Source organism: Xenopus tropicalis, chromosome 4 (assembly GCF_000004195.4).
Source record: "Xenopus tropicalis strain Nigerian chromosome 4, UCB_Xtro_10.0, whole genome shotgun sequence".
NCBI classification, from domain to species: domain Eukaryota; kingdom Metazoa; phylum Chordata; class Amphibia; order Anura; family Pipidae; genus Xenopus; species Xenopus tropicalis.
The window spans coordinates 130,781,610-130,802,158 of record NC_030680.2 but is presented as its reverse complement, the minus strand read 5'-3'; the positions used below and the strand labels follow the sequence as shown (position 1 = coordinate 130,802,158).

General features: G+C 42.7%; 1 protein-coding gene across 1 annotated transcript in view; it reads right to left on the bottom strand.

Moving 5' to 3' along the window:
• Positions 1 to 237: 237 nt before the first annotated feature.
• Positions 238 to 20,549, bottom strand: part of grm7 (glutamate receptor, metabotropic 7) — a 279,002-nt gene continuing 258,690 nt past the window's right edge. Inside the window, 1 exon segment of the mRNA NM_001113008.1 lies at positions 238 to 1,316. Within this exon segment, the coding sequence (NP_001106479.1) occupies positions 1,267 to 1,316 (50 nt within the window). The 3' untranslated portion in view covers positions 238 to 1,266.

Below are 20,549 nucleotides of genomic sequence, written 5' to 3'. Positions count from 1 at the left end.
TAGAGGTAGGCAGGCATATGCAGCAACTCAAGCATAGTTTTGATCACTGGTAAATGCTGTGAGTATCTTAGATGTTTAAGAATATAAAAATATCCTGCTGGGTAAGAGTCCCTAAGCCTAAAATGCTATTTTCCTTGGTTTATGCAGGATTTATCTGTCTTTCTCTTTATATATTGAGACATTTATGATCCAAGTTGTGTGTATTTCATAAAGAGTCAAGCCTGAGCGCAGCAAATAGAAAAGATAATCAAAATCTTTTATTGATACATTCTCTGACAATATCACAGGGCGATTTGGGGAGGGTGTCTCACGATGTTGGCACGTAAGCAGAAAATACTCATTACAAACAGTAGAAAACATACATGCTTTGTTTTTGTCACATCTGAATCCACGGAGTGGCCCTCGCAGACTGGGCACAGACAGATCACCGGAAGGCAGGCGTAAATGTTGGCCACCGTACCTCCAGGCCTGTCAGCAAGACCCCCGTCATGGGCAAATGAAGTAAAACCAAACACAAACAGTAAAATCTTCCGACAGTAAAAAGAAATGATGCAAGGAAAGAACATGCATTCAGAGACAGGAAACCCCGAGGTCATCAGGCAATCACATACCAGAACCTGCCAGCCAATCACGCTCAGGAGTAGGCTGAGTCGCACACACAGTTTTTGGTCTTTATAAAACCTTGTTTTTCTCAAGAAGGAAAAATAAAGAAAAAAACAGAGAACAGAGAGATAAAGAGAGGGAAAACATCTGGGGCTCAATGAATTTCAACCAGAGGAATGAACAAACAATAGAAAAATGTGCTTCAAAGTGAAAGTTGAGAGAAGTGCTCTTGGCTGGAGAGAAAAAGAGGCCTATGAGAATGGACTCCCCAAGGATGGAAAAAAATGGAAGATGGAGAAGGAAAGGGGGACATTTGTTGTATGCTGAATGTTCATCAGAAACTGTACAGTAAGGTCTGAGTCTGATGGTCCCGGGAGATGCGGAAGAGCCCTGGTAACTTCCGCTCAAGACTTGCTTCACACGGGGCTCGGCGCTCATCCCTTTGTCCCGGCTTCCGACACTCAAGCCAGGAACAGTTCAGATGGCTTGGATGAAGCAGCTGTTCCAGCCCTCAAGGGCAGTGCACCGCCATGTCCCAAAAGCTCCTCTCCTCCCATGATTGGCCGCTGTAGGAGAGGCGCATGGTAGAGAGGGAGCAAGCTGCACTGCACAACGCAGGAGTGAAAATGGTGCTGCTCCTCTCATCTTGAACAAGGAGGCTGTCTATATCACCAGGTTGTTATAGCTGACATATTTTTTCTTGGTTGCTGGACCTAAAACAGAAGACAGGAAACAATTAGAGATTTTTCATTGTATGTACATTTTATCTGCATTATTCCGCACTGCTGTTTCTGACTATTAAAACAATAGGGGTGATGATGATGAATGGAAGTGCAGTGTGCACAGGCCGATTTTACACCCGATTAGCGGCCCCCACCTACCTCGGGTGCAAGTTGCTTCTAGCATTTTTAGCAAAGAGGTTGCATCAATGGGCACAAGTCTAGTGGATCTACTAATGCAGGCGCTGTAGTAACCCTGGAGCTACTGCCAGGTCCAGGGGGTGGGGGTAGCTCCAGGGTTCCCCAGCATCGGTAGGTGCAATTGTTCCCCATTTAGCAGAAGAGGTGGGATGGATGCATTGGCAAACATTAGGAAGTCTGTTTGCATGTAAGTACCTTAAAGGGGAAAGAAAGGTAAAAACTAAGTAAGCTTTAAGAAAGGTCTATGTAAATACAGCCATACGCACTCACAGAAACGCTGCAGTGAGTTCTCTGTCAAAAGATTAGTTGTGTCTGTTTTCCTCTGCCAGAGACACGCAGCTCTCTGCTCTCTCCCCTCTCCTGCTCCCCCCTCCCTCAAGAATGCTAAGAACTCACTCCCTACCCCTTAGGAATGTGGATCTGAGCCAATCAGCAGGAAGCTGACTCATAGTCTAACTAACTGAGCATGTACAGCAGCCTTGGTGCAGGAGTGAGGCATTATGGGAACTTTCTTTACCCAGCTCAGCATTTTTTTTTCCTATGAGGCTTCTGATCATCTGAATGGGAGAAATATGGGGAGACATAAGGGCACTATTGAGAGAACTGAAGGTATGCCTGCAGCTTGAGATTAACTCTTTGTTAGCCTTTCCTTCTTCTATAAAGAATTGTGGCATTATTTCCACTCCATTATCCCCTTTTTTTAGCATGCACACACTTGTGCATCCCTAGCCCCTCCCACAAACCCCCCCCCCCCCCCCCACTGGTCGTAAGTTCCTCCCTTCATCTTCTGTAGCCTGCAAAAGCCCCCAGTGGTCCGCACCAACCTCCAGTTGTTCACAACACACCCCCCCACCCACCCAGATCTTTGCGGCCCTAAACCTGGGTCTATGTGGCTTACCCACAAATCCGGGCCTCTGCACACTTGCAGGTGGGTGTACATAAATGACCCCTAATGTAAAAGAAGTCAGCTGATAAACAAAGCATGCAAGGCATTGTGGGAGCTGAGGAAAGCTGACCAGATTCAGAACCAACAGCAAATGCAGAGTATATCAAGGGATATTGCTTTCATAAACATGTAAATTAACTAACAATATAGACAGTTTGAAATGAATGTATATTGGAAAGTTCCTAAAATGACATTTTATTATATTTGGCAAAATTACCTTTGGAGGTTTTAGAATCACTTTAATCTGGTTTCAGTGACCAACATGAAAAAATGATTTGCACTAAAATTATTATTTCATTATCAATATTGAAATGATAGTTCTGTGATTCTGTTTCCCCTGCTGCATAATCCCAGTAAAAGGCACACGTTATAGTGACGTATTCTATAGGCTGCCTGGGACTTTCTGCAGATAATATAGAGGCTAAGTCACAAAACATTAAGGGATTGCTCGTTATTATTGTGAAGCAACAGAGACGCGCCATTTATCTACAGCAAAATTCTCAGTCAGCAGAAAAAAAAGTGGATTCCAGTAAATAAAAGATACAAAAATACAGCACTGCTCTTCGATGTTACACAGTAGGGATTTCTGCTTTAAAGTAAAAATATACCCCCAGAATGAATAACAGATAGTTTATATCATATTAAGTGACGTATTACATAATCTCACCAAACTGGAATATATAGATCAGTAAATATTGTCCTTTTACATCTTTTCCCTTGAGCCGCCATTTAGTGATGGGCTGTGTGCTCCCTCAGAGATCAGCTGACAGGAAATAATGCAGCTCTGACTGTAACAGGAAGGGAGCAAGATAGCAGCTCCCAGTAGGTATCAGAATAGCACTCAATAATAAGAAATCCAAGTCCGGCTTGGGACTCCTCCAGTTACATGGGAGTAGGAGAAACAATAGGTTACCTGAAAGCAGTTCTAATGTGTAGCGCTGGCTGAAAGCTCAGACTCAGGCACAATGAGATGGCGCCTACACACCAATATTACAGCTAAAGAATTATATATTTTTGGGTGCAAGAATAACATTTTAAATGGTAGAGTGAATTATTTGCAACGTAAACAGTGTAATTTAGAAATAAAAAGTATACCATAAAAATCATAACAGTATCCCGTTAAAACACTTCTTAATCCCCAGTTCCCTATGGTTTAATGAACCCAGTCTACACACAGCATTTCCCCAGAGACAGAGCTGCACTACCTGCTCCTGAGATGTTCTTTTCACATTCACAGAAATAATCAAGGCTTAAGCAGTCTAAAGCAGGTTTAGGAAGTGGGGAGACTTTCATCCTTTTACAGTCTGACCTGAGCCCTGGCTCCCTCCTTACATAGTAACATAGTAAGTTAGGTTGAAAAAAGACGTACGTCCATCACGTTCAACCATAATGCCTATATATAACCTGCCTAACTGCTAGTTGATCCAAAGGAAGGCAAAAAACCCCAAACTTACAATGTGAAGGCGCAAGACCCAAGTACAGAAAGGGTAAAAAAACACCCACAATGCCCTCCCTGGGAAAATACGGTGGAAACTGAAATTGATTCCTTAACCATTCCCCTCACTGAGATACGTCACTGACTCCAGTCAGTATCAGGAAAAAACATTGGGAACCAGTGGCAGCTTCATTTTCAAAAACCAAAAACAGAATCTAATGCACTGAGCACACTTCTGTAGCCCATGTGGTTATACTGGCTGTTCTGCTACCGTTCTTCTAAGTTCTCCTGATGCCCTTTTAATAGACTTCCAAGTGCATACATCCTACTGATAAAATCCCATTAAGAGTGCGGGCTGTAGAAAGGCTGTTATTAAAGCTCTTCATCTTCACCTGCATGTATGCTGTTATAACGGTAATCCAATTTGCATGGAATTATTTAAAGTATATATAATAAATATAACAGAATTATGTTTGTAACCCCCTACCAAGTCATCCTAGATGCAGCTACAGATCTTCTCCTGCTGTGTAAAGCATGAAGATGCTGTTTCTGAAGCCAGATGAGTATTCAAATGTCTGTTTCCTGGTGTGAGTGTCTAGTGTGAGTTAAATATAGTACCTGCTAGGGCGGATTTGCTATGGGTAGCTGAAGTACTAATAGGATGCAATACAGTATGGGGAAGATTATACTCAAGTGTGAAACTACTGCCCACCACTGAAAAATGCATCTACTATCTTTAGAAGCATATTTATCAAATGGTGAACTCGAACTTTTTTATAATATGCCCCTCTGAGTTTTCATCTACTTCAGCAGGCATTAAGCGCAGGGGTCAGAATATGGCAGGAAAACTTACCCCTATGTCATGATGAAGGACATGAAAATGGAGGGTTTGCATGGAGAATGCATATGAATGCCCAAGGTCAGTCAACAAGGGAAACCTTCAGCAACACCTTCTCCAAAATCAAAAGGCCCGCCAATAACCACTTAAGGATCTGGCAAGCTGGTACAAGAGTAATACTCTAAACTCAACTTTTATTGCTACATGTTAGAATAAAATGATAGAATAATATATTGGCTGCCACATCAATGTAAATTTTGATATATGGGTGTTCTGGTTAGAGTCTATCAACTGGCTTGGGAATCTCTACCTACCCTAGATGCTAATTTTACTCTTGGTGCCACCAACAGAATAAGTTCAACCATAATGCCTATATATAACCTGCCTAACTGCTAGTTGATCCAGAGGAAGGCAAAGAATCCCTTCTGAAATTTGCTGCAGAGGGAGTAAATTCCTTCCTGCTCAAAATGGCAATCGGACCAGCCCACGGATCAACTTGTACTATCACACAATAAGGCAGTTTTGCACCTAATTTGCAACACCATGTATGTGGAATAGTGTTCATTTTGATGCTTTACGTTCAATAGTGGTGGCCACAATAGCACTGGAATTCTGGAAAAAAAACCACTGCATTGTGGGAAAAAAGATGGAGATCTGGCATGCACACATTGCACTGTGTATACTGCTTTGTGTTTATGAGTAAGCCTTATAATGTCTTATTAAGTAGAGTATATTGTATAGGTAGGTTAGGCTTATGACTATACAATCATATCTTACTTTCTAGTTGTAATTTATGCCAGTCAACATGAGGGTACACGTAATATGTCCACATTTTTGCATCTATTGCCCTACAAAGAGCCTACCTACTAAACAGCTTGCACTTGAGGAGTTAACAAGGAGAACCTGCTTTCTAGTTCCAGCGCAGACAGTGATCCATTGTATCAATAAAGTCAAATACTGCATAGATGGGGGTGGAGAGCACCGGGTCAGCTAGGAAACAGCCAGCTACAGCTGATTAAGTGACCAATACCATATATAAATAAATATTCCCCCGTTAAGCAATTAATCAAATCCAAAACCAATTTTGTGTTTTTTAATTTTTTTTTTTCGTTTCAGTGCCATTTGAGAGCCGCTGTTCAGAATGTGGGGGGAATGGGACAGAGAAGAGCACAAATGCAATTATTCTAGAGTCCTGAACACTGCAGGGCCATAAGAAATGTGCAACAATGATCTGGTCCATCGTATGCGGGCATAATTCTCTTTGAAGGGCCCACAATTCTCTTCACCTCTACGACTGCTGCTTGCCAAGAATCCATCCATTCCCCCTGCTTTATTGAGACAGTGCTCGAGCCTACGTGCCAGCATTCTAAAGGTGGGAGTAGTATCAGTCACATCAGGCCTTTGCTAATTAGTCCCCATCTAGTTCAATACTATGGTTTGTGTGTATTATTAACCTGTACGTGTCATAAATGGTTTTGCAAGAGGGTGTGTCCATGATGTCAGGGCAGGGTTGTGACATGGTGCCCCACACTGAAGTGTATAAAGGGAGCAAGGTGGGTTAGAAAGGGAGCTGGGAGAGGGGACAGGAGGTGGTGCTAGGAATGAATAGGTGAATTAAGTGTATAATTTTATTTCTGTTATGCTTTAGATACTGCAATTTTGCACTGTTTGAAATGTCTGCAGGTGACTGTATAAATTTAATTGCTGATTGGTTGCTATGGTCAACATCACCGAAGATGTTTATCTCCAGTGTTAATAAATACGCCCCTGAGTGTGCATTGATATTACTCCCTCACTTGACAACTTGGTCTAAACATAAACTTTCTACTACCATTTCAGATATGGGATCTGTTATCCAGAAATCTGTTATTCAGAAAGCACCAAATTCTGGGAAGACCTTATCCCATTGACCTAATTTTAAACAAATAATCACATTTTTGATTTTATTTATTTCCTTTTACTCTGTAATATAATAGTACCTTGTACTTGATCCTAAAATATAATTAATTCTTATTAGAGGCAAAACAATTCTATTTGGCTTATTTAATATTTAAATGATTTTTTAGTAGACTTAAGGTATGGAGATCTAAATTACGCGGAGATAACCAGAAAACCCCAGGTCCCGAGCATTCTTAATAAGAGCTCCCATACCTGTATGTCATTTGTCCAAAGTTGCCTACAGCATCTGTTAAACTCTCATATTCTAGTCGGTGCAACAATAAGCATTGTGGTTTAGGTCCCTGTAGATCAAGGGAAACTATTCCCTTCTAAATGCATATAACATCTGTCTTTTATATGGGAAACAGCAGCCCCATGGTATTATTGCTGGAGGTTTGAATGTAAGATTGCATTTGGATAAAGTCACAGCGTCCATTGCAAAATGGCGCAATATAGATATCCAGCAGAAACGTCGGACCCCCCCCAACTGGATGAAGACTGAAATGTAACCCACCTGGTGTAACAATATGAGAACCATCTCACTACATTGTGATTTTTCTTTATTTGTTATTTCCCTGCACTTTCCTTTTGATATGGCTCCTATTATACATTCCAGGCAGATAGGTCCCACAGAACATCATCAGTTACAAAACATTGCTTGTAAAGGAACAATACAAGCAAAATAACCCGAATTAACATTCAGAAAATGTCCATGTCTGTCCTGGATATTAATAGAATGTGGCTGTAAAAGGTCACGGTACTTGCTCCTGTCCTAGGTTTGTGACATTAAACACAACTATGAGCGAATCATCTCTATAAGACACCACTAAAGTCCAATAACGTCAGTGACAAATCCAGACAGCTAGAGGATTATCCCCTTGGATGCTCAAGTGCGGCCAGTCCGTAGAAGCGCCAAAGCAGCCAGAGATCTTATTGCAAAAACCACGGCAAGCTGGATATGTTGTGTTTTCCAGGCACAGGGTCTTTGGTGACAATGAGCTAAAAACAACAAGATCTGTTGATTCATCCCAACAATTTTCACTATATAATCTTACAGCTAATGAGCATGAAATGCAGGTTTCCCCATGTCTCTTCATTTATTTCAAATGGAACTCTTAGGGGCACATTTACTAACCCACAAATCCGAATTGGAAAAATTACGATTGGAAAACGAACATTTTGCGACAATTTCGTATTTTTTGTGATTTTTTCGGCGCCTTTACGACTTTTCGGAAATTGTCGCGACTTTTTCGTTACCAATACGATTTGCGCAAAAAAACGCAAGTTTTTCGTAGCCATTACGATGCGCTCGTATCTTGTCGCGACTTTTTCGTATTGAGCGCTCGTAAGCGGCGGGCGAAACTTTCAGACTTAGCATGATTTTGGAAGCCTCCCATAGGACTCAATGGCACCCTGCAGCTCCAACCTGGCCCAAGAAAAGTCTCCCATAGGGCTCAATGGCACTCTGCAGCTCCAACCTGGCCCAAGGAAAGCCTCCCATAGGGCTCAATGGCACTCTGCAGCTCCAACCCGGCCCAAGGAAAGTCTCCCATAGGGCTCAATGGCACTCTGCAGCTCCAACCTGGCCCAAGGAAGCCTCCCATAGGGCTCAATGGCACTCTGCAGCCCCAACCCGGCCCAAGGAAAGTCTCCCATAGGGCTCAATGGCACTCTGCAGCTCCAACCCGGCCCAAGGAAAGTCTCCCATAGGGCTCAATGGCACTCTGCAGCTCCAACCCGGCCCAAGGAAAGTCTCCCATAGGACTCAATGGCACTCTGCAGCTCCAACCTGGCCCAAGGAAAGTCTCCCATAGGACTCAATGGCACTCTGCAGCTCCAACCCGGCCCAAGGAAAGTCTCCCATAGGACTCAATGGCACCCTGTAGCTCCAACCTGGCCCAAGGAAAGTCTCCCATAGGACTCAATGGCACTCTGCAGCTCCAACCTGGCCCAAGGAAAGTCTCCCATAGGACTCAATGGCACTCTGCAGCTCCAACCTGGCCCAAGGAAAGTCTCCCATAGGGCTCAATGGCACTCTGCAGCTCCAACCTGGCCCAAGGAAAGTCTCCCATAGGACTCAATGGCACCCTGCAGCTCCAACCTGGCCCAAGAAAAGCCACCATACTGAAGCTTGAATGAATCCGAATCTTTCGTACTCGGCGCGAAGGCTACGAAAAAGTTGCGACTTTTCGCGCAAGTAGTAACGCTACGAAAAAATCGCCAGATTTTGCCCAACATTCGGAATGGCAACGAAAAAGTCGCGAAAATTTTCCGAAAAATCGCCAAATACCGATCATTACGAAAAAAACGCATTCGGCCCGTTCGTGAGTAAGTAAATGTGTCCCTTAGTTTCATATGGGATAGCAGAAGCAAGCTGGATTAGGGCCAATTGCCAGAGTATGGTCTTTTCTTGGTGCTTTGGCCAAGCAGACATTCTTAGTCCCTCATCGACTGTAAAACAATGCAGATGTTGTGGATATAAAACATGCATAAGCCCTATAAATATTTATAAGTCTGCCAATAAACTGAGACCTCAAAGTGCCTTAATAAATAAGCACATCTAGAATACAGAATACTGCAACAATTTCATTATGGAGCTTGTAGGCGATGGCCTTGGCTATAATATACCCAACCTAAAAAAATTACTGTTCGTATGTGATCCTCTAAAGATGTATATGAAAAATGTAACTTTTTTTCTATCAGCAGTATGGGCACAATGATATAGTCAGACATTTAGCTCCATAGCTGAATTTATTTACAAACCTTTAGGATGATGGTATACCCCACCATGTCTGAGGAACCTTTGCACTCCTGGCCCCATCAGTCACAGGGTCTGTTATACCCCAGCATTCATTTCTACCCCACAGAGGGCAGGGTTAGTGCAGTCAGTAGGGCGCCCAATGTAAGTAAGGAACAGGGGGCTATAAAACAGCTTTAAATGTGTAGACAGTTAAGGACATAAATCCAGTCTCTCAGCCCTTGCCCCGTGTAGGGAAGGATTTGCAGGCAGCGTTACCAGTTTATCATGCAATGCTCACAGCAGAATATAAAAAATGAAAATGTTTAGGACGCTTAGGAAAAAGTAAACACACATTTAATTGCAGTGGAAGCTGTAATGACTGCTATGTTCAGATGGTGAACTGGTGTTGATGTTCCGAGGGTCCTGGATCAATAACCCCCCCCCACCACCATACCCTATTATCATGACTATTATTATTTCTAAAGTGCTAGAGATATTCTGATATGATGTGCCCCATTACCTGCAAGGTTTCTATGGATTCATTAAGAAAACCCTGCATCCCTAAGCAGCACCGCAGTATTGATTTCTGAATTGTTTTTTCCTTTTTTTTTTTTACTCCTTTGTTGCTAATGTACAGATCTCAGACTCAGCCCTAGAGGGAACACTGGCACTGTTATTTGGGGGATGTAGCTGGTAATATGCTACTTTTTTTTTTATGGCCAAGCATCTACAAGTCGTTCTTATAGTTGACAATGCAGAAAATTATCAGTATCATGAGAGAGAAGGGTCAGGGATGGATTTAGTAATGATAGGGCCTGCTAAGACTAAACAAACACCCATCATGGTTATAAATTATGGCTTTTCAGCCATTTGAACTACAAATTTAGCATAAAAAGATTGCTTTCAGCTCTCCATAGTTCCTTCACAGTGGTCTGTTATACTCACTGCTACTATAGGCACCATCTCTCCCTACTATACCTGCTATCCCACAGCCACAGTCCCTTCCCAGAGGCTATTATCCCCCCACTGCTACTATAGGCACCATCTCTCCCTACTATACCTGCTATCCCACAGCCCCAGTCCCTTCCCAGAGGCTATTATCCCCCAACTTCTACTATAGGCACCATCTCTCCCTACTATACCTGCTATGCCACAGTCCCTTCCCAGAGGCTATTATCCCCCCACTGCTACTATAAGCACCATCTCTCCCTACTATACCTGCTATCCCACAGCCCCAGTCCCTTCCCAGAGGCTACTATCCCCCACTGCTACTATAGGCACCATCTCTCCCTACTATACCTGCTATCCCACAGCCCCAGTCCCTTCCCAGAGGCTACTATCCCCCACTGCTACTATAAGCACCATCTCTCCCTACTATACCTGCTATCCCACAGCCCCAGTCCCTTCCCAGAGGCTATTATCCCACTGCTACTATAGGCACCATCTCTCCCTACTATACCTGTTATGCCACAGTTGCTTCCTAGACGGTAATTCCCACATCAGCAGGAGCTGCAGTTTTGAGAGCAATTTTGAGCACAGACAAATAACAGCCAATAATTGCAAGGTAGTCAGCCACCCAATGGCCACTCAATGGACTATTAATGTTGTGACAAATTTTACATCAAGGCATAATAAAACAGTGTCACTGATACCTGACTGCATGACAATGAAAGAAACCTTATATATTCTTTATAGAGATTCTGAAAGCCTATGCATTTCCCAAGTCTGTCTGACTGAACAGATGAGGGGTGATAATGGCCTTTTCCCTCCTCGATAGGATGAGTTTACTGCCTTATTGCGCGAGTGCTGAAATGTATTTGTAGATACTTGTGTTCCTGAGTTCTGTTCTGGCCAACAGCTGGAGAGAGACAGAAACTGATAGGACCATTACTCAGAGAGTCAATGGTGGCACTGAGCTATGTCAGAGAAGGCATTTTTAGGCTGCAGGAGGTTTGCACTCATTGCTAAGAAGACAATGTAGCAATTAAATGGGTGCAGACATGAAATGCTAAATTAAAAAAAAAAAAAAGAATTCCATGCCAAGTTATAGGCCTGTACTTATTGTCTATTCACAGATCAGGCTAATAAATACATTTATGATTCAGTGCCGTTCCTAGTTATTACATTCTCTCCTTACGCTTAAGCAGGACAGTTTGTATTCTGCATTATAAGGTACATAGTTCTATATTTATTATTGATAAAACTGGAAGAAACTGCCTGGCATTGCCTGGGGTGCTTAAGTCTGAGCGAGCACAAGGAGAGAAAAGGAAGAGATGGATGAGGTGCAGCAGAGCTTACAGAGCGGTGAAAAAAATCTGAGTGCGTGGGCTCGGAACACTGCAAGGAGCTGATGTAGGAATTCCCATTACAGCAGCCTGTGCCTTATACATACTGACCCACTGAACCCAGCCCACCCCATCTAATTGTTACAGGGCACTGTGCCACCATCACGCTGGTGTCAGAGCCACACAAAGGCTTGGGCTTTTTCTGCACTTTGGAGGGCACTGAGCCTTTGTGCATGATTTGTTTATAGTCTATTGCCCTTCAAGGGACAGAGAAGTGCAGGTTAAAAATAAATATGAAAAGATGAGTGTTCCAGAAGAAAAATGCAAAGTGTAAAAGTTGGAAGCGCAGAGGGAATAAATGGACTACTGAACTGAAGAAGAGGGCACCAAAAGGGATATTGTAGAGGATAGTATTGAGTACTGATGAGCACGTAGGGGAGGGACTGTGGCTATTGCCAATAAGACTGGAACGCTGAGGTCACTGATGAAGTTAAAAAAAAAAAAAAAAACAACCTGCCCGGCAACATGGACCTGTGCATGACTTCTGCTGTTGACTTTCCTACAACTTCTAAGTCTGTAGTGCTGCTGGCAACACATGTTAAGACTTTAGTGTGAGAAAGTCAAATGCTGAACATTTGAACTTGGGCTTGAGAAAGCAATAAAAATCTGTAAAAAAGTCTTCAGGACATTTGTATGTAGGACTGAACAATACTATAATGAAAATATCCCTAATGTTGTTGGGTTAGACTTGTAGAGTTTATGTTTGCCCCCTCATTCTTCTGCAGTGCATCCAGTTCTTTTGTTTAATTCTGGTCAAACAAACTGTATTCAGCCTACATGCAGTGTCGGACTGGCCTGCCGGGAAACCGGGACTTTACCCAGTGGGCCCCTGACCTTAGCGGTTCCTTTGCTCTTTCTGGAGCACAAAGCATTAACTTTTTATTCTTTTCCAGATTGTGCTTGTGTTTCATTTACTCCCAGCAGTGATAAAGAAAGGAAAGAGTTAGTTTAGGAGTCTGTGATGGGGTCAGCAGTAAGATACCAAATTTATATTCAAAGATAAGCAGAAGAATCCAAGGAGGATGGTAATTATACAGGCCTGGCAGGGGGAGTTTGTACATTGTATATAGAGGAGCAGGATCTTACAGAAAACCTTATAATCTAAGCTTTAAACAGCATGGGGAGAGAGATATTCCGCCTGCAGACTGTCTGCCTGTCTGAGTTATTCTCTGCAGTCTGTCTGTATCCGCTGCATTGATCTGTGCTCTTACACAGCTTGTACAGCAATAATGCAACAAACAAAACACACACGAAAGCACAGCTGCCCACACAGAAATATGGGGTTATACAATATAAAGAGCAAAGTTTGCTACAGTTCTTCTCACCTATGGCAACCAATCAGCAGGCAACATTCACTGGATTTCTGTTTCAAAGCAAGTTGCTATGGGTTACCACATCTGGGCAAACTTTGTACCATTTATTACATAACCGTATTAATCCTGAATGTGTCTGATTTGAAGCTGCCATCCTGGTTGCTGTGATATCTCTATGTATAAAATGTTTCCTATAGACGTCAATGTACTGTAATAAAGTGGGCAAAACTCCTGCCTTCTAGGCTATATTAATCATTTCCATTTGAACAATAAATCTCTCAAACATGGGGATGCCAGGGTTTTTTATGGATCAGACCGATGGGCCCGCAATATCAGGCTCTCTGGAGGGCTGTCCCGGTCTGACACTACTTGCATGTACCTAAATGAGCTAGAAATATGCCTTTCTATGGAACATACTTGTCTCTCATTCACTTCTTGCTGCCTCCTGTGTCCCCCTTGGCCAGTGATTGGGGAAGCAGGGCAGGCTCTCAGGCAATGTGCGAGGCTCCTCCATCCTGACAGCTCATTGCAGGACTCAAGGGGTCTGAAAGTCAAAACCCAAGATAATCTCTGCCTCAAACTAAATCACAGAGCAATTCTTTCTAAAGGCATGACAGTAAGAATATGGGCATGTCATATCTTTTTCCCCTTCAGAAGATGTTCTTCTTCCTTTAGATCCCAAGGAACATCTGGGGCTAAGCAAGCTCCACTGTACTGTAAAAACTGCAGTAAAAAATGGAAGCTGAACTAAAGTGCCCAGACTGAACTAAAGTGCCCAAAAGAAACCTTTTGCCGGTCAGCGGGATGCTGAGAGTTACAGTAAAACAAAAGCTGGCGGGGGGGCATCCCAAACACTTTATGGCATAACCGCTGTGCAGACGCATGGGTTGCGCTCTAATTGAGATTGCCTAATCTGTATGCAATGTAGCGCACTCTCCCTTTAGGTATCTAGTCAAAGAATCAACTAAATGTGTTTGACACGTCTTCCCGCAGTAAATCCATGCTGTCTTGGATCTTGACATTCATTTGACTTAAGATATGCAACGACTGTTTTCTTCCACGGTGTCTCCATTGATTTCCTCTCTATAGATGTCAAGCTTCCAAGCCTATAATTTCCCAACTCTTCTGTGCCGCTTTTTTATGAAGTGGCACTTCATGTGCGTTTCTTCAGTTGTCGGAACTGCTCCTGCCTACAGGGACTGGTTAAAAAAGCCTGTTAATCTGCATCAGGTGCAAACGCATCAATAGTTTCAGTCTCATACTGTAAAATGCTAGTTATGAGGGTTCAGTAAATAAATGTGGGTCACCCCTCCTTAACTGAGTTATTTCTCTAGCTTACTGTAGTAAATAATGATATAATAGCTGTCAAATTGTCTGCCCTCGAGCTGTTTTGAAATACAACTCCCAATAATCTTCTTTATTCAGAGGCATTATATATAGAGGAGCAAGCTCATTAAAATAAAGAAACCCAGGGTAGCTATAGTGTCTGCATTTGTTGCTCTGCACCAGAATTTCAATAAAAGGCAATATTTATTATCAATAGCCTGCGATAAACTATGGCACTAAATAATTCAAACATTTAAAATCTCCAGACTCCTCTCCCCCCATTTTCTCACTGCCCAATTGTGTTAGTCAATGCATTACACTCAGACCAGGACACCCGGGTATTCTACAGACAATACTGATGACTAGATAATAAACCAAATTACTCAAGTCATGCAATAAACATTAGGTCAATAATAAGCACAGTACATAACTGAGGAATACTCATCAACCCTCCAGAAAGTGCCCAAGTGGTGCAAAGACGCTCCAAAGCCGATATACCCGGCGATACGCATGGAGTGGTGCACCTCTCTCTCCCCCATTTCTCTGGAGATCTCACTACTTGGGCACCTTTTGTTATAAGATTAGAAGATCTTTCCCCTATATGCTCACCTAAGCTGGGTGAAATTGGGCTAATTTGATTGAATTAGGGCCAAATAATTGAATAGAGATAGGAGTGGTGGAAGCGAGCACTGCATCAATGTGGTTTCTGATCAGACTAAAAAAATCAAACCTGCCCGATCAACACCTGACTGATTTTCGGCCAGATATTAGTTGGTCGGCTATTGGGGGACCCACATACACAGGCAGATAAGCTGCTGAATCGGTCTAAAGGACTCAAATCAGCAGCTTAAATCTGCACGTTTATGGCCGCCTTAACTCAATTGGGCAGTGAGAAAAAGGGTAAGGAGGAAAGGAGATTTTAAAAGTTTATTTAGTACCATAATTTATCAGACTATTGATAATAAAGATTGCCTTTTATTGAAATTCTGGTGCAGAGTCTTTTTTGTAATAACAATGCTTGGCTTGTAGCCATATGCGCAGCACTAGTAATTGTTATATTTGCCGGTGCTGTGCTCTTTTCTTTGTGTTTGTTGTATAGTACATTTGAATGTAATAAGGGCCAAAAATCTGGTGCAGGGTGCCGAATCTGGCGCCGTCTTAGTGTGCATTAGGGAGCTCTGTCCTTACCACCTGCCATAAAGCACCCTGCCCTGCACTTAGTAAATGGCCCCATTGGAAATGCATGCCAATTAGGCACAAAATTATTACCTAGACAACTAAACAACTAAAACTTCTTTATACTTTTGTGGAAGGTCCAGAAAGTCTGAGCAGTGGGTGAGAGGGGCAAAAGAGACTTTCTAGTTGTAGTGGAACTAAACTCCTTTTGTTATACAGGAATGGTAGGGGTCATTTACTATGTGCACAATCCGCCAAGTTTTCTGCACTTTGCTCCCTGCCTAGGACATAAGTTTTGTCAGGGAATTGCCAGAGGTCCATTTTGGACAGACCTGCCTGTGTTTGGCATTTACTAAGGACTGGCCTGTATCTATAACGAGGTGCAGAGCACAGCCAGACACCCGGCAGAAGCGGTCTTTGAAAGAGCACCGAGGGGCCCAGTTTTGTGCTTACATTTCTGCCTGGGGTCTTTGTGAGTCCAACACTTGGTAGAAATACCTCTAAGAATTGCATTAATAATGTGCATAATGTGCCTCGGCTACTACTGTATATGTGATATGAAAGTGGCAATACTCAATACTCAGCTCTCTCCTTGAAACTATGGCAGCGAGTGAAAGAAACACAGTCATCCTCTTTAATGTTTGCAAACAGACATAGCAATATTCCTAAAGGTCAGCACGTTGGAAGTCAACAGAGTGGTCCTTAAAGTCAAAACGTATAACAGAGATGTCAGATAATTCCATGTCATTAGGGCGGTAATGATCCAGTGCTGACATTTTGAAGACCTTATTCCGTGATATCAAAAGCTGCCATCTCAGCCCAATTAAATGGGCACAAATCAAATTCATATCCTGCCTGACCATTCAGCAGTGCAATTTTAGTTAAATGCCTGGCATGCAGCATTCTAATTCAATGGAAACAGGAGAGGATTCCAGAAAAACCTTGGCCATGGGTCTCAGGCAACCCCCAATGGGTTGGCCACATTTAGCCTCGAGATTGATGGATATTTGCATTATTATACATTACACTACATTGTAAGCCATATAATTAGAATCATAATGTATCATGAGGATTACTCATGAGAGGTTTGTTATGCAGCACAAAGACCTACATCATAAAGGACTCATCATTGTACAAATGCTCCGACACGCTAACTAATCAATGCAGGTCCCTCCCACCTTTATTATACTCACACTGAAGAATTCACTGTGGAATATAATTTTATCTTTTCAATTTTTGCCAGACTTATAGCGACATATAGCCAAAGAACCAGTACCCAGCTGGTACAGATGGACACCTGGGAATCTTCTTACATACCTGTATGGCAGCAGAGACCATGAGAAGAAGTAGTGCCTTATAGTACAGTGTGTGTGTACTGCTGTGGTTTAAAAAGAGCTTTTATCATGAGTTCCCTGCCAACTAGATATCACTAGATCAGATGCAAGTAGAGTTTTCTATCTACGTTGGAGTTGGTATAAAGTCTTTCAAACTCTTGCAGACTGAGACCCTCTGTGGCATGTGGTATGGGCTGCTCAGTTTTCTTATAGAGGAGGATGTTTGAAGACCAAGTCTAGATGCCAATGACCAGTGAAGTTAAGCAAAATCATTTACTAGAACAGTGATCCCCAACCAGTGACTCAGGAGCAGCATGTTGCTAACCAACCCATTGGAGTTGCTCCCAGTGGCCTTAAAGCAGGTGCTTACACTTTTAAATTCCTGGCTTGAAGGCTTTAGTTTCATCAGGATCATGTGTAGAGCCTCCTGTAGGCTATTAGTCCTCATAGGGGTTACCAATAGCCAATCACAGCCCATATTTTGCACCCCTAGTAATCTTTTGCATGCTAGTGTTGCTCTTCAACTCTTTTTACATTTGAATGTGGCTCACAAGAAAAATAAAAGTTGGAGACCCCTTCACTCTTCAGCCAGTATATAGTTCAGCAGGGGGTACGCTAACCATTTAGCGGTTTTGTCTAGACAACGGTTTCAGTATTGAGTACGTTGCAGACTGCACTGATTCCCAAGCAGCCGGGGCTCATGTATCTAAACTGATTACTAATGAACTCTGAGCAGCGAATTGCCTTTGCGTCTTCATACAAAAGGAATAATAAAGTGGTCAAGTTCCATTTGCCAAAACACTGTCCAGCCAGGGGTCGCACCATAAAACTGGGCAAATGTTAAATACATTTATTCCCATTCATTCCTAATAGTGCAGGGCAGCCCTGGGCATTGCAGGGTTAAACAGAGAGCAAATTAAACACATTTATATGGGGAATTAACAAAAGGGGTGATATTGAGACAAAATAAAAGTAAGAGATAGATTTGTCAAATTTTCCCACCGTATTCACAAACCCCTATCGCCACTTGTGAATTTGTCTTTAGCTCTTAGTAAATCTGTCAGTGTGCCATCAAACCCGGCCCCACATCTACATGAGCCTCGGAATAAGGATTTTACCAGCAGGATTTTGCATTTCATTTTGTCATTTCACTTTAGGGGCATTTCCTGAAGGGCCATTTAGTTTGCCCAGGGAAACTATACATCACTTTTTTTAGGACAAGCCGGGCTTACTAACGTTTTCTAAATTTCTGTAACAAGATGTAAGGGTCTAAATACCTTCTTCGTGGGGAAAAGTGAATCAAGGGCCAACCCCCTGCACTACTCCGCCCCCGCACTACTTCTCTAGCCCCTACTGATTACTGCTCAACAGCAATCCGGCCCACATGCCAACATGCCCGGCGAAAAGGGGCCCAACAGGACTAGGGCCCATCAGGTTTTTATCCAATGTGGGGCCAGGTTTGATGGCACACTGACAGATTTACTAAGAGCTAAAGATGTTCTTCTACTGACGAAGAACTCAGAAGAACTCTCTGATGGTTGGTTAGGATTAGGATGTTTTTAGGCTTACGGAGTTTTAGGGAGAATATTTTCCTAAGCACAGATTTATTAACTTTGTTTATATAATTCCAACAGAGAATATTTAGTTATAGGTATCAGGTACCAATGGAGCTTCCAATCCCTGTACAATCTAGGGATAAATAAATAAGAAGCCCCATAACCTTGGACATAGGTGTTTAAATCAAACCCACATCCACAGCAAAATGTGGCAACAGTGCTAAGCCCTGTGGCAGCGTAACTGCCGAGTTACTTATGACTGGAGGTTGTGAATCAGCAACAGTTGGAGAGGCGCTGGTTAGACATGAGCGAGATGCGCCATTGCCAATTATTTTTGTCCTCTATGTAAATTTCAGTCACACGCAGACAGCCTTCATCATCTCCTGACACACATCACACCTTCCTCCTTCATTCTGCACCTCCACACGTCACAGCTATTTTTATGCTAAGTTCCTCGGCTTTAATATATAGGACCTTTTTCCCCTCTTTAAAATGTTATCCAACATCTTTTGAAGACTTGGAAAAAGAAAATTTTTAGCACAGTAAAAGGCAGCAGACTTCTGTAGCGAGTACATAGTGTATTCCCAGGTATGTGCCTTGGAGCTCATTATTCACAGACTGCAAGCATGCAGGGCTTGATTCTATAGAAAACAAGACAACAAATCCAGCTGTATTGGAATGCTGGAGTGAACACATAAAAGGCATCAGAATATGTTTTCTTCTTTATAAAATATCTGGCCCATAACTACATTCAGTGTTAGTGTCAGGCTGTTTCTCCTTTACCATTCTTTTATCCACAGGGCTGCGTGGATAATAAAGGATTAAAGTGTTTTTTCTCAACTTCGTTAATTTATTTTCTTGCAGTTATAAAGCCCCAAGTTTGACTCCCTCCATATTGATTAGCAGCTAAAGGGCTCAATTAATATTGCCCTTACCGCATTACAGCTGAAGCAGATAGAGGGTCCCAGCATGAAGAACAGCGAAGATGATATTTATAGGAGGAGGATTATTCATTCGGTGCCAACTTGATGATTATACAACTGATGCAAGGGGCAGAACACAGCTCATACATGCTCATGGGTACCTTCCCAAGTGCTCCCCAGCTTGTATGGTCAGCCACATGCCGACCACCTCCCACCTCTTCTCTATGCAATGCTGGCTAACTCTATATACTCTTATAGGAGTCCAAAAATAATCTTTCAACTATATGATGGACCCCCGAGAAGGAGATCTATCTAATGTGACAAAATCTAACTTATTTCTATTAAATCTTGTGTAAAAATAAGCAGTACATTAGTATTTTAGACAAATTAGTTAATCATTTCTTAAAAGCCATTTTCTAGTGTATGGTAACTATGATTATATCAGATTATGTCAGTCCTATACTAGGGAATAAGGCTTGGTGCCTTGCCCCTCAAACATAGAAAGAGGTGGACTGTGGGATGATGAGGACATAATGAACATGGTCTCTTAACGGTGCTATGGTGGAGATGGGAATATTTTCCCACGGCCTCTTAAGACTGAGGATGCATGGTGGGTATAGGATGCTGTTCCCATGGCCTCTTAAGACTGAGGGTGCCATGGTGCTTATAGGATATTGTTCTCATGGTCTCTTAAGACTGAGGGTGCCATGGTGGGTATACAGTAGAATGTTGTTCCCAAGGCCTCTTAAGGCTGAGGGTGCCATGGTGGGTATAGGCTGTTGTTCCCATGGCCTATTAAGACTGAGGGTGCCTTGGTGGGTATAGGATGTTGTTCCCATGGCCTATTAAGACTGAGGGTGCCTTGGTGGGTATAGGATGTTGTTCCCATGGCCTATTAAGACTGAGGGTGCCTTGGTGGGTATAGGATGTTGTTCCCATGGCCTATTAAGACTGAGGGTGCCTTGGTGGGTATAGGATGTTGTTAACCTTCAATCACCCAGAGTGGCAGGTATTTAAAGATAGAATAGATAGGGAGAATGTACAGCATGATTGACTTGTAATAAAGACAAATACAGACTACTGCACACCAGGTCTGGAGTGGGATTCAAATTCAAATAGTGAGTGTCAATGGCATCTTACAGCAACCCTCTTGCAT